General features: G+C 40.1%; 1 protein-coding gene across 1 annotated transcript in view; it reads right to left on the bottom strand.

Annotated features, from left to right (window-relative positions):
- Positions 1-4,454: 4,454 nt before the first annotated feature.
- YPEL1 (yippee like 1) overlaps positions 4,455-15,746 on the bottom strand; it is a 42,442-nt gene continuing 31,150 nt past the window's right edge. The window contains exons 2-4 of the mRNA XM_065417924.1: positions 7,727-7,770; positions 6,053-6,161; positions 4,455-4,544 (exon numbers count right to left, since the gene is read on the bottom strand). Coding sequence (XP_065273996.1) covers positions 4,455-4,544; positions 6,053-6,161; positions 7,727-7,770 — 243 coding nt within the window. The remainder of the gene's footprint in view (positions 4,545-6,052; positions 6,162-7,726; positions 7,771-15,746) is intronic.

The raw sequence follows: 15,746 nt of genomic DNA, 5'->3' as shown, positions 1-15,746 counted from the left end.
ACAACAAATGATATACAGTATTGCTAGGACAAAACAGCAAAGCAGCAATGTCATCTGTAAAAGAAAGCATTTTAAAGTGTTTAAGAAACAATATGAGGCACAACTCAGTTGCCATTTATGACTCATGCTTTAGGCCTTAAATGATTTGTAACAGTCCTTTTCAAAATTACCTCTGAAATTCCTGTTCCTTTACAATAGATACTGCGGGTTGGCTTACACGAGTGCTAAATGAAGTACAATACAATATCCTACAAGTTTAACAATAATTTGATGGCTTCCTTCCACTCTTGTCCCATTATCATACAACTGGGATGTTAAAATTTGTCTCTCTTTGTGGCGCTCTGGTATCTCAATCTAGATACAGGTCTTGCGATTTGACTATATGATCCTCATATCTGAAAAAAAATCTGAGAGAGCAATATATAAAGGAAAATTTTCAAGTCCATTGGAAATGGTACCGAGCACCCTACGTTAGCACAAATGTAGTTTACATTAGGGAGAAATATGGATGTATTACTATTTCCATAATCAAAGGGTTAATTGCTTCTGTTTGTTACTTTGAGATATCGTTCACTTGAAATCAAATTAATTTCAAATCAAGTCTTCCACAAGCTGCTATAAGATTAGATGCATGACAATTAAGCCAGTTACAGAGAGGCTGCTGATTATTTTTAAACTTGCCAAATATTTAGTTTGCAGTAGGGCATCAGGACTTTATTTGTACTCTGTTACATTAGTACTGTTACAATTCAACCTACATCACTATATAGTTTATAGATAATTAAAAAGTTCACATATTCCAGCCCCTTTTAGCAACAGGCAGAAACTAGTCAGAAGAGGTTATGGATGGTTAAGAGGGTAATAAAATACTGTATATTAAAATGGCAACACAATGAAAGAAAGAAATAAAATCCAAAACAGCAAAAGTGGTAAGGCTGATGTATCAGCAAGCCCTCCCTAATTCTGTCAGACAGTTTACAGGAAATTTTGCAACTTAACATTTTGTAAATGACAGTATTGCCTTTCATTGGTTAAAAAGATGTCCATAGTTATAAACCAAGGAAAGAATATTGGCATTTGAAGCAGACTCTCAATATTGTAACACCAGTGTTACAGCCACTATTTAGGGCCTAGACAATGAAGAATGTGTCACCAGATTCCAAAATCATGTCAAATTATGATGCTTAATTATTTTAGGACAGCCATAGCTTTTATGGGTTCAAAAGAAAATCCTTTCAATACATGTATATTTTTCGCTAGCATATTCTTATGTATCCCAATGAACATTCTTTCCAAGAAGCCAGCTCGTAGTTGGTTCATTTGGTCCAAGAAAGAGCTAGCCTGAAACAAGATTTCACAATAGCTTTTTGTTACAGTTTATAAAAAAAAATACAAAATAAATGTTAAGACCAACAATAAAAATAACCAGTACAAGTAACAAAAGTGCTCAAGTGGGAGAGGAAGTAAACTTGCCCAGAATGAACACACAAAACCTTTAAATATAATCTTAATATATTACAAAAAAAAAAAAAAAAAAAAAAAAAAAAAGTTAGAGGGAAAATGCTTTGTAGAATTCTCTTCAAGTAAGTTTTTCTTTTTAATGTACTGCTGGAAGGTTCAGTGACCAGACTGACCTCTTCACATCAACCAGTAGCCACTAATATCTGGAACCAACTTTCACCAAAACCATTAGGCGTAACTCTCCACAGCTTTACAATGGGAGAATTGTTTCAAAGAATCACTGCTCAAGTCAAGCAATAAGAAAAAAAGGTTCACATACTCCCAGATATCATAGCAAGCATAAAGAATTATTACATAGTAGTGTGGAGTAGGAATTTTGTATTAGTTATAGCTCCTTCTCTACTCCCTCTTACCCCCCCTCAAAAGACTAATAAGAATATTGCTTTATTTGGTTCTCTTAAAAGCCATAACATTATACATAACTCACATTAACTCCTTATGCCAGTAGTTGAAGTTTTAGGTGCTAAGCACTTAATGAAATCCCAACCTTTGGCATCAAGGGTAATTAAGGTTTTGGTGAAAATATCCAGTTTGAAATACAAATAAATAATGCACTGAAAAAAGAGGTTGAGCATCTAAATAAGAATATCTTTTCTAGTTTAAAAAAAAAAAAAAAGCGCTCATTAATAGGAAACATCCAAATCCACTATTTAAAATATTACTAGAGATTGTTCTCTCTCATAAAAAGAAAAAATTAACCTTAAATTTGTACTCTCATTTTTATAGTGAAGGATCGTGGTGTTTTTTTCTTCAACTCAGTGTAATTCTTCTTGAGTCTGTAGCCAGACAAAGAAAATATAAATTTCCTATAGACATCTTCATGGGTGTTACATTTAGGCTTTGAAGCCAACACAAACTCCTTGTTGATAGCTGTTTCGGTGCTTTCATTGTTGGCAATGGACATTATATTAGAGGAAAATTGAAAAATAGCCCAAACAAAACAGAATTCCAGGTTCTTTCAGACTGAACAGATGGCAGCACCAGATGACCATCTCGTGCCAATGACATTCAGATAAAGGGGACTCCTGGGTTCAATCTAATTCTTGATTATGGAGGAGCAGTATAAGCCACCCCACAAAATCCATATTGGACCCAGTTGTACTAGACCAGTTCTTTGGACTTAAACCCAAGGGTTTTTACTATTTCTACTTTTTAAAATTTAAGTTCTGTAGGTTCATTATCACAGCTCCTGATGTAGAGCTTCTGTATTGCTCCTAGTCATTGGCATGCAATGAATGATGTCTGGTAATAAAGTGCAGTAGACTTTTGAAAACCTGTCAGAGATTTATCCAAAATGTAACAGCAGCAGCAATGGCACACATTGCAACCTTCACAAATGCCATGTTAAAATAGTTACTAAAAGGACACTAACTTCTATTCTATTGTAAGGCTTTCATATTGTTCATTCCATCATAGTACTTACGTAGTGTTAACGTAAAAGACGTTGCCAACCACTTTGTCCTCAAGCATTAAGGGAGCTAAGTACAAAAGGTCCTCCACAAATACTTTTCATTTGATAACAAAGATAGCAATTAATACAAGACACAAGATTAATTTTTTTAAAACCTCTCTGGAAAGTGCATGCACAAAACCCAATAGTAAATTTTGTGGATACACATCCACAGAAGGCTTTCCTACTAAGTCACTCCAGTTAAGAAGCAGCTGGAAAAAAAGCAAAAAACAGAAAGGATGTGAGCTTTATATAAATTTTATTATGAAAATGTCTTTGGGGATGATTTATCCAGCAAACCAACAAACCCCTTTTTATTTTAAAAATTATCTTGCTATTCTATTTTATGAAGAAATGAAGTCAACTTCACACTTTCCTGCCCATCCACCAACCCCCACTCTTCTGCAGGTACTGTTACTAACTTTCATCTCATAAGCTCTGGCCTGTTGTCACACAAAAATAACTATATTTTTGTTAAAGTGTAGCAAAAGCAGAATACTTCAATGAATTTTCTTTATAACAACCTCTTTGTCCAGTGCATTAGACTACACAGCTACATGGAACCAGCCATAAAACTTCACTGAGGCACAAGTCCCTGTTACTGTTAAAAGATACAGTACCAAAAACTTGTTTACACTGACTAATTTTTTATAAATACAAGATGCATATATTTTTGTGCCCTTTGATCTTGCAGGCTGTAATTTTATCAACTTCTCCCTTCAAGACACAAGTTTGCTGGATAAGGAATGCAATTATGTTGATTAAATATATTCTACAGTATCACTGCCTTAGTATTCTTGAAAATTAGTTGCACTAAAAATACTGAATCATTAATGTATTCTTTTTTGCAAAACTTAAGATCTACTAATATGAGTCAGTGCAACCAAAAGATTTCTAAATGAGCACTGTTCCTTTAACTTACTTGCCTGCAAGATGTACACAGATTATGGTACTCCCAAATTTTAAAAAGCAATTAATGAATACTCTAAATACTGCATCCCTTTCACTGCCAGAGATATCAGAAATTGCTACATATAAAAAGACACCCCCAGCCCATACATTCTTCAGGACTACTCATATCAGTCTTCTGCTAGATTTGGTGTAGGTGTTTAGGCAAGAAGCATGCACAGCAAAGGGTAGCATTAAAGGCATAGGTCAAATAAAAATGCTAACCAGTAAAATTCATTTGCAGTTAGTGAACTGTTTCTCTAGAACTTGAGAGTTTAGAAAAAGGTCATCCAAAATGTTCCAAAACAACTGTTCACACAAGAATACATATACAAAAGAGGGAACTTACACAAGGAGAAAAAGGCAAACATGGCCTGAAAGAGCCACATAAACTACACTACTCATTTGTGAGGTTGCAAAGTTCAGTGATATTCTCAGAGCTACCTCAGCCAAAATCCTCCTTTCATTTGCATTAGTCTTTATAAAGCATGTTCCACAGAATATTGTCCAAACAGAGTGAAAAAATGCTTTTAATTTACTCCCAGCCATTGTCTTTGATCATATGGGCAAGTTCAATGATAAATTTTCCTTCTTTGTATTTCTGACTGCTCTCAAAAGCATGTTCCTAGAAACAAGAAAATAAAAATATTTAAAATAGTTAGAGTTAGTTTTTCCACATTATTTCATTACCAATTTTGATATACAAATAAAAATGAATAGATAATTAACATTTGTAACATTTATTAAGGCTTTCTGGGATATTTTATTTGTATGGATGTTTTCTCTTTCCTTATTGAAATACCTAATTTTTAGCACATATGGTGTCCTTTACATAAAATCCACACTAAAATGTTAATATAAAATTGCACGTGCCTATGTATAAAACTATAATTCAACATTTATAGTACATACACATATCTATTTACCTAGATATTACTATGACCCCCATCAGTATAATATCTTGAGCAGTTCTCAAGGTACATTAGACATTTAACATGACTGTCATTTCTATGGAATGCCAGAATTATCATGTTCGTACTTTATTTCAGAGCCAAGATTGTGTATGTGTCTGTTCTTTTACATATTGTCAACTACAGGTCTGCTAAGGCCAATCTTTCCTCAAACTAGCCCTGGGATTGCTGGATTCAGACTGTGATTTTTGCCATTTTTTTTTATTTTGTTAAGCCACAGCTTAATTGTAGGTGATTTCCTAGCAACAACTTAAAATTTTGGACAGGTGTTGTTTTTCATTACTTGAAAGAGTGTGGATGGAGTGTGTTTATCAGAATATCATAGGTTCTGAGTTCCAAACCAGTCTTACATGGTAAGAGAAGGGATGACAGAAACCAAAGTTAGTATATGGAAATGGAACCTTCTAATGTAGCTGTTCGGTTTCCTTCATTCCATGACTGGACAAAGAAAATAGTCCTTTTACAACCTCAGCTCTGGATGTTTATTATTACTATGAGAGGGAACACATGCAGCTGTTTTCCAGAAGATTCTGAAATTCAGCTGAATCGAGTACATCCTACAAGTGGAAATATACAAAGGTCACCTCAAAGAAGAATTTAACATTTTCACAGTGTGAAAACTGTAGCATGTTAGCAGTCTGGATTACTTTTCAGCCACAAAATTGAGTTAATTATTGTGATTATTTGTAGCATAGTGTACAATATACTCGCCATTTAACAACATAGTTCATGCTTTGATTAAATCACTGTGTTTTCTTAAAATGACAGATAATTAAAGAAGAAAATACAGAAATCTGAAAACTTGACATCCAAAGTTTTAATACCAAAATGTGTGTGGCACTTAAATTCCAAGGTAATAGGCACTATAGAAAAAATCCCCACACTACTATAATGGGGCCTACATCTTACATTGGCTTTATTATTCTCAAAATGTGAGACGCTGAACCTGCTATAACATTAAAGTAATAATAGTTTTGCTTCTATTGCACACGCTAGTTATACATGCAATATTTTTTTTCCTGCTGGATGTGGATGCAATGGATTAAGAGTCACTCATTATAACAATAACGAATGGTGCCTCAGTAGATTAAAGACAAGTTCTGTGGACTGCTACCTATATGAATGTTTGATCAAGAAAGAAATTATTATATACATTACTTACATATTTCCATCCAAGAGTGGTTTTACAGTTTTCACAATAGATATCTGCTACAGCATGTAAACCTGTCAAAAGAACTCTCTCCTCTGCTGGACCACAGCCCACATTTACCCTGTAACAAAGAACAGAAATAGTAGTATCTTAAGCCGCAAGACAGATCTTGCTTTTTGTTTGACAACATCCTACTTTTCTCCTGGAGATGAAATAATTCAAGCAAAATCTGAGACCAAGTCTCCAAGATATATATGCCACTATTTTTAGTCAAACATTTGTGAAATTAAGTTCTAGGGTTATACCTAAAGAGGCAAGAAGAAAAAAGTGTAATTATTTTGTTTTTCATTTTCTACTGTGAAATGGTGTCATTTCTAGCATGAGTTAACTATCACTCATGTCATCAAGTAACATAAAACGAAGCACGATAAATGGGGAACTATTTAACAGTACTTAAAACAATATATTAATAAATTACAAATGGCTTATAACTTAGGCCTTGCCTATGCTGGGAATTAGCTGCTTTCAAACAGGGGTAAGCGCCACCAGTGCCAATTACAGCTTTCCTTTTCTACACTAGGCATTTGTAACAATGCAATTACACTAATGTAGGAAAGGCTTTAGCAATATTTCTATGCTATAGACCATAGGTTAAAATACAATAATCACAGACAGTGAATATTAAAAACCAATGGAATGCCTCTTGCACATCTAGCTATGGAGTACTGCTCCAAAACGAAACTTTCCCAATCAAAAACATATGCCTAAAATACTAGTCAAATAGTCATTCTAGGAAAATCAGGCAACACTTTGTTAAACCTGTTATACTACCTAGATCTGTAGTACTCTTGACTATGCTTGGCATCTCAATTCTACATGAAGCAACTACAGATAAAAGAATAAAGATATCTGTAAAAGGTAGAGTCACATCTTTCAATCTTCACCGTAATTACCTGGTCTATAAAAATAAAACAGACACATCTGACTTGCATTCTACTTAGGAACTGCTTTGAGCAATTCAGCTAGTTAAAAATAGAGATGCAATCCAATGCCAGCATATTACAAAATCTAAATTAGTTCATGATTTATAAAAGCAAGGTAACAAGCATGTATGTAAGGACTGCAATGTTAAGGGGCTACAGCAAACATTGAACCCTCTTGAGATATGTCTGGCTTTTTGCTTCTGACAAATCTGCAATTTTCAAGGCCAATATTCAAGCATTCTAAAGATTAACCTAAAAAAATAACGGCTTTGCTTTGGACTATAGTGATGATGTCCAGAGTAAAGTTACAGTAACGTAATTTACTTGAATTTCAAATCTTACCTAGTTTTCTGGAATAAAACAGTTTAGTGTCACTTGCCTCAATTCAGTTAGAATCAGATGGAGTTGAAAGTTTTATTTCTAATTAAGAGTTAAATGTGACTAATGATAGGATTTCTTAAATAACTGTAAGGAAGACTCAGACTACAAGTTGCACAATAGTAACATTCTCCTGAGAAAGGCCAGTTATCCCAGTCACACTTATCAACAGGGATTGCCAGTATAAGGCTGTAGTCCATTAAGAAAAGAATTTGAAAGAGCAGATGAAAATGTGACTGTTACTAATGTTGAGTATTTTGCCCATTTGAGGAACATACCAAAATATGATACTGCATAGAAAGTATGTAATTGTAGTCATACTTACACAGAATTAAAGAGGTAGGCTCTTCCCTGGCTTCCCTGAAAAGACTGTAAGAACGAGAAAAATATAATCTTTAAAATACAACAGTTTCAGAAGTGATGTATTATAAATCATTTAAATAATATAGTGTTGCCTTTAAAGAAATTAAGGTTTATACAGAAATTACTTTTATTGCACATGACAACTTTTAACCACATCTGTATGTAGTATGAAAATAATGGAAGATTTTGTACCAGCAAAGAACAAGGAAACAAATAAAAAAGCTATACCATAAAGGCCTCAATTTGAAAACACAATTTTTTCTCCAAACTTCACATTTTCCATCTTACTTTTTTTTTTTTTTTAATTGAAAGGGTTGCATAATGTATTGGCTAGAAATCCCCTTAACTGTCCATAAAAATGTATTTAATCAAGTTCTATGGAGTGGGCCAAGTTACAATTTTTGTTAGAGTCCATAGACTGGCCTATGTTAGGGCCATATGCTACACTTGACCCAAAGGAAATGTCTCACTGATGTCAATGGGAATTTCCCATCAAAAGTGTAGAATATGACCCTTAAACAGAGGGTAGAAAAGCCCAGCAGAAGCATGTTTCCTTCCCCAATCATTCCGGAGTAGGGACTGTCAGAGGCTGAGCTCAGACACTGATCCAGAAAAGAAACAAGATAGTAGTATTCTGCCACTTAGCCCTTGTCTGCCCTAGAGAAATTTATCAGGCTAATCTCCATGTTATTCCCCAAGCATGGCTGTCACAGAGGAAATTCCTTCATAAAAACTATGTTAAGATTGAATGGTTAAGCACTCAAAAGTCTAAAATTATCAGAATTAAGGTTGCATGCACAACCCTTAACTTTAGGGTTGACCAGAAGTCCTGATATTTAGGCGTTTGTCCCGATATTTTGCACTGCTTTTTTTTTTTCTCTGCCAGCGGGACTCTCCTTTTTTTTTTTCCCCCTCTACCGGCGGGACTCCCCCACCCCCTCCCAACGTGTCCCGATATTTTCTTCATCCCATCTGGTCACCCTACTTAACTTTGTCCCCTTGTGCGTACGCATTACAATTCAGTTTTTCGTTATGCAGTTACATGCCGTTTCTCAATCATCATCATGAAATTTTGCAGTTTTTTCTACAGTCTTGTAAAGTACCTTACACAATATATATATATATATATATATATATATATATATATATATATATATATATATATATATATATATATATATATATATATATATATATATATATATATATATATATATATATATACACACACACACACACACACACACACACACACACATACATCCTTCATTGCTTACTTTTGATATATAAAGTAGTAAACTACACTGTACATTTGTATATCTGTTTGTAGGGAAAAAAACTTATGCAACATTGTATTATTTGAGAAACAGTATAAAACCCTACAAAGACTGTAGACACACTAAGAGGCATGCAAACTTAACAGGTTTTTGGATGTAATATATATTAGATATAGCTATATGGTCAAGTCACCTACTACTGAAATGCAGCCACACTGGTCAAAGAATGAGACAGCGTTTAACAGCTACAGCAATACTATTGCTCTGTTTAGATAAGGAACTGAAGACTATCATATCCAAATGAAAGTATAGAGGGAATTTAGAATTGAGACTGTAATTATCCAGGTTGGATGTTATTATCCCCAATGTCCTGACCAAATTCCATTTTCTTGGGGAAAGGGCCACAATGACTACCGTACTCAGGATCTTGATTTTAAATCTCATAAAAAACAGTACTTCCAAAAGTACAGTGCACACATCCCTCTGATACTGTTGTGGGGCATCTGTTCAGCACTCATTCTGTATCACCAGCACAACTTTCTGGGTACTCTGGTTGTTTTTTGGCTAGACCCCCCAAGAAAACACAACTCATCTCACCACTTTCTATTTCAAATGCAGGAAATAATTCTTTGACCATGTCTTTGCTCATATAAACCCATAGCACATCATACATACCAAATCCACCCCCACCCACTAACTTCAACAATATTCCATATACAATTCCTATCCCTATCCCCCCAAGCAGGAAAAGAGAAAAAGAAGGAAAGAACCACAGGATAGATGCTATTCAGATCACTTACTGCACTTTGGGATAGTGCTCAGATACCATGGCGCTAATGCACTATAAAAACTTGAATAGAATAGATCCAACACTATGTAGTTCACAAGATTACAACTCAAGATGGTATGGTTACAATCATCTTCCCCCCCCCCCCCCCCAACAACAACAACAACAAAAAAGCATTCTCATCAAAGGTTTTACCTGAAAACTAGAGTACTTTTTATTATTCCTTGAAAACTGTTTTATGGCAACCCACCATTAAGTGTACAATGAAAGTATTCAAAATGCTCAGATGGAAATGTGTTTCTCCACTTTTTAAAATTGCTAAATCAATTATGTTATCAGGTATTATGGGTCATCTTGAGAAATATTGATAGGGATAAATATTGTAATAATAGAAATTTCATTAGTTATTGAAGCAAGTTGGATATTTTTGTTAAATTATCCTCATTTTCCCTTACATATATTACTTCAAAAGAAAATGAATCATAATCATGCAGAAGAGGCAGTGCAATTTGTTTGTAGATTAAGGCCTGGTCTACACTAGGAGCTTATATCGAATTTAGCGCCGTTACATCGAATTAACCCTGCACCCGTCCACACCAGGAAGCTACTTAGTTCGAAATAGAGCTCTTTTAAATTCGACTTCTGTAATCCTCGAAAACGAGAGGAGTAGCGCTAAATTCGAAATGGCAATATCGAATTAGGCTAGGTGTGGATGGAAATCGACGGTAATAGCTCCGGGAGCTATCCCACAGTGCACCACTCTGTTGACGCTCTGGACAGCACTTCGAGCTCGGATGCTCTGACCAGCCACACAGGAAAAGCCCCGGGAAAATTTGAATTCCTTTTCCTGTCTGGCCAGTTTGAATCTCATTTTCTGTTTGGACAGCGTGGAGAGCTCAGCAGCACTAGCAACGATGCAGAGCTCTCCAGCAGAGTTGGCCGTGCAATCTAATAGAAAGAGGGCCCCAGCATGGACTGATCGGGAGGTGTTGGATCTCATCGCTGTCTGGGGCGATGAGTCCGTGCTTTCAGAGCTGCGCTCCAAAAGAAGGAATGCAAAGATCTATGAGAAGATCTCTAAAGCCATGGCAGAGAGAGGATACAGCCGGGATGCAACGCAGTGCCGCGTGAAAATCAAGGAGCTGAGACAAGGCTACCAAAAAACCAAAGAGGCAAACCGACGCTCCGGATCCCAGCCCCACACATCACGTTTCTACGAGGCACTGCATTCCATCCTAGGTGCGGCCGCCACCACTACCCCACCAGTGACCGTGGACTCCGAGGATGGGATATTGTCCACGACCGGTTCCTCCTCGGAAATGTTAGGTGACGGGGAAGATGAGGAAGGAGATGAGGAGGACGAGGCAGTCGACAGCGCTTGCACCGCTGATTTCAACGACAGCCAGGAGCTCTTCATCACCCTTACAGAGATCCCCTACCAACCGTCCACAGCCCTTACCCCGGACACCGAATCAGGGGAAGGATCAAGCAGTGAGTGCTTTAAACATCTAAACATTTCATTTTAACATAAGTGGAATATTTATATTGTTAAGAATGGGCTTTTCAGTCACTCAGTTAAACATAGAAACTTTTATTTATAACAAAACAGGAATAATAACTATTTCAGTAATTTGTTGTTCATGATTTATTTGGCTTAGTAAACTTTTTAGTACTAACTATGTATAGAAAATCAAGTACTGTCCGGATATTCATGATTAGTCCACAACACGGCCCCTCCACTCTGTAGTCCGTTATGCTCAACTTAAAGGAAAAGGCGGTCAATGTGCCCGGGAATGGACAGACAGTCCTCCTGGGATAGCTCCGCATAGCTCTCCTGGAGGTACCGCTCCAGCATGCGCACGAGGTTCAACGGCAGGGCAATCTTGTTTGGTCCCCCGTGGTAGCACACGTTCCCACGCCATGAGTCCATGAGGTAGTCGGGGATCAGTGCGCGGCACAGCATGGCGGCATATGGCCCAGGCCTCTGCATGCATTCACGCAGCATCCTTCCCCTCTCGGTCTCCGAGATCCTCATGAGGGTTATGTCACATGACGCCCTGCTTTAAATTAGGGAGGGGAATGTTAGTATTTGGACTGCTTTACAGCCACGCGGTGGAGGCGGCAGAGGGGCAGCATACAGGGATCTTTCCCAGGGACAGCCGCGAGGTGGTGGGACAGGGGCAGAGCTCATGCTTCCCTGATTGCTGCCAGCAGAGAGTGGCCTTGCATTCAGTGCGAAAGGAGCCCAGTGCTACTATTACATGTTTAAGCTGCCACAAGTCTACGGCTTACCATGTTTGCCCGCAGCAGAAGTAGAGGTGTCCTGCAACGCTTCTCTGATCGCAACTGCAGGACCCCAGACACATAAGGCGAGGGCCGAAAATTCGACCTTGTCCTGAGTGCGCATGTGAAAGGTGCAGTGCATGGTGTTGTTCACAGAGAAAGACTATGCTCTTTGTTAGCAACTTCATTTATCTGGCTCAGGAATTTACTCCCTTTTTCCCATTCCCACAGACACATCTGCGACTGTCTCCCAACCCAGCCTGGCATTACACTCCCAGAGGCTAGCGCAGATTAGAAGAAGGAAGAGAAAAACTCGTGAAGACATGTTTTATGAACTTATGGAGTGCTCACGAGAGCAGGCAGCCCAGACGACACAGTGGAGGGAGAACTTGTCACAAATGCACAGAGCAGTCATGGAACGGGAGGAGAGGTGGCGCCAGGAGGACCAGCAGGCTACTCAAACCCTGCTTGGACTAATGAGGGAGCAAACGGAGACGCTCCGGCGCCTAGTGGATGTTCTGCAAGACCGGAGGCAGGAGGACAGAGCACTGCTGCTGTCTATCTCTAACCGCCCTCCCCCGCCACCAAGTCCCACACCCCCCTCACCAAAAGTACAAAGAAGGAGGGGCGGCAAGGGCCGTTAAAACTGTCAGTCGGCCACTGCACACTGCTGCAGCAATGGAAGGCTCTCGTTCCAAACTTTGAAAAGTCCTTTCCTACCCATCTCACACTAGCCCATGTCCAAGTTTCCTTCCCCCCCCCCCCTTTCATGTGCGGTTCGTAATAAAACATCTGTTTCTGTTAAGTACTGTTTCCGAGAGTGTCTTTTGGAGGGGATTCTGTCTGAAGGGGGGGAAGGGGTTTGTTACTTGGACAGGACAGTCACCTGTAGCAGGCTACAGAGGCGGGGGCAGGTCCAGCATCAGGACACATACACAGCACAGTCACCAGTTACCCTGGTCAGTCTGGGAGGCGGTTTTCTTGTTCTGGGGTGCGAGGGGGTTGATCTGTGACTTTGTGTCGGGGGAGGGCAGTTAGAGATCCTATGCCGCGGTCCTTATCCTGGATCACAGAGCCACGCAGCAGGGGATCTGTTACCCTCCACCCCCTGCCAGAAAGTCACTTGGCCGACACATACATCCAGTCCCGCCCAGGACTGCTGGCAGGCTGCGTTGAAACAACCAACGCAGCACTGCGGAGCCTGTCATTCCCGGACTTTAGAAGCATCATTTGCATCAAAACAGTAAGCCCGCCCCCCGCCACAGTCTGCGTCCCCGGTTTAAAACATTCCCGCGAAAACAGTAGAAAAGGGAACCTTGTTCATTAACAGAACAGAACAGATTTTATTTGTTGGGAAGGTGGGGAAGGGGGTATGTAACTTGGAAGGATAGTCAACAGTAACTGGGTAAAGAAACGGGGGCAGGTTCAGCATCTGTGTCCACAAAGTAAAAAGTCACTGTAGACCCTGTTCAGTCAGGAACCTGGCTTTCAAAGCCTCCCTGATGCACAGTGCGTCCCGCTGTGATCTTCTAATCGCCCTGCTGTCTGGCTGGACGTAATCAGAAGCCAGGCTATTTGCCTCAACCTCCCACCCTGACATATAGGTCTCCCCCTTGCTCTCACACAAATTGTGGAGCACACAGCAAGCAGCTATCACAATGGGGATATTGGTCTCGCTGAGATCACAGCGAGTGAGTAGGCTTCTCCATCTGCCCTTGAGACGGCCAAAAGCACACTCCACCACCATTCTGCACTTGCTGAGCCGGTAGTTGAATAGTTCTTTCCCTGAGTCCAGTGCGCCAGTGTAGGGCTTCATGAGCCAGGGCATTAGCGGGTATGCAGGGTCCCCGAGGATGACTGTAGGCATCTCCACATCCCCAACAGTTACTTTGTGGTCCGGGAAGTAAATACCTTCCTGCAGCCGTCTACACAGACCAGAGTTCCTGAACACCCTAGCGTCATGAACCTTGCCAGGCCACCCAACGTAGATATTGGTAAAACGTCCCCGATGGTCCACCAGTGCTTGCAGCACCATGGAAAAGTATCCCTTTCTGTTTATGTACTGGCTGGCCTGGTGGTCCGGTCCCAGGATAGGGATGTGAGTCCCATCTATAGCCCCACCGCAGTTTGGGAATCCCATCTCGGCAAAGCCATCTCTGATGAGCTCAACGTTTCCCAGGGTCACTACCTTAGATAGCAGTAGCTTGACGATTGCCCTGGCTACTTGCATAACAGCAACCCCCACGGTAGACTTGCCCACGCCAAACTGGTTAGCGACGGACCGGTAGCTGTCTGGCGTTGCGAGCTTCCAGAGGGCTATGGCCACTCGCTTCTGGACAGTCAGGGCTGCCCGCATCCGGGTGTCCTTTCGCTTCAGGGCAGGGGACAGCAACTCACACAGTTCTATGAAAGTCCCCTTCCGCATGCGAAAGTTGCGCAGCCACTGGGATTCATCCCAGACCTGCAGCACTATGCGGTCCCACCATTCCGTGCTGGTTTCACGGGCCCAGAATCGCCGTTCAACAGTATCAACAAGACCCAGTGACAGCGAGATGTCCTGGGCGCTGGGTCTCATGTTCTCAGAGAGGTCGGAGCTAGTGTCCGACTTCATGCCGTCACGGTAGTGCCGTAGCCTCCTCTCATGATTGATCTGCAGCTGCCTCTGGTACAGGTGGAGGAGAAGCTGCGAGGCGTTGAGAACTGCCACAACTGCAGCGATGGTCGCAGCGGGATCCATGCTCGCACTGCTGTGGCGTCCGCGCTGTCAGTAATCAGAAAAGCGCGCGAAATTATTTCCCGCCGGCGCTTTCAGGGAGGGAGGGAGGGCTTGAGTGACGGACGGATGACGACAGGCGCCCAAAAGCACCCTCGACACATTTTTTTACCCAGAAGGCATTTGGGGCTCGACCCAGAATTCCAATGGGCAGGGGGGACTGCGGGAACTGTGGGATAGCTGCCCACAGTGCACCGCTTCCAATGTCGACGCTTGCCCCGTTAGTGTGGACTCACAAAGTCTCACAAAGTCGAATTACTGTCCTTAGTGTGGACACACACGTTCGACTTAGTAATATCGATTCCACATAGTCGAATTAACTAAAATCGAAGTACTCTCGTAGTGTAGACAAGGCCTAAGGGAGGGATTTTTAAGAATACTCAGCACTGACTTAACTCTGCTCTGACTGAATCAATGGTAAAACTCCCACTGAACTCAGTGAGAGCAGAATTAGGTCACAGTGCTTTTGAAAAATCCCACTGTAAATATTTTCTTTGAAAGTCTACATTCATGTGTGTGTGTGTGTGTGTGTATATGTGTATATATATATATTATATATATAAATAAACACCACTGAAAGGACTTCCCATTACACAGAAATTTGCAGTACAGATTTTTTACTTTTTATTACCTGAAACCATTTGAATTATAGGCATCATTGACACAATGTCTCCTGGCCCCTCCCCCAACCCTAATAACTCATAGCATTTCCTGTATCATTAAGGCTTAAGACGGAGAGTTTGTCATGAAAGATCTAAATTATGTGCAGTAACTTTAAGAGACTTTTCCCATACAAATTGTTATGCACTTGATCTAAAGTTGTCACCTCTATATACTGTGAAAGAGAAGAAGCCAATGACTA

This window comes from Emys orbicularis, chromosome 16, assembly GCF_028017835.1.
Source record: "Emys orbicularis isolate rEmyOrb1 chromosome 16, rEmyOrb1.hap1, whole genome shotgun sequence".
Taxonomy (NCBI): domain Eukaryota; kingdom Metazoa; phylum Chordata; order Testudines; family Emydidae; genus Emys; species Emys orbicularis.
This window is presented reverse-complemented; position numbering and strand designations above follow the sequence as displayed.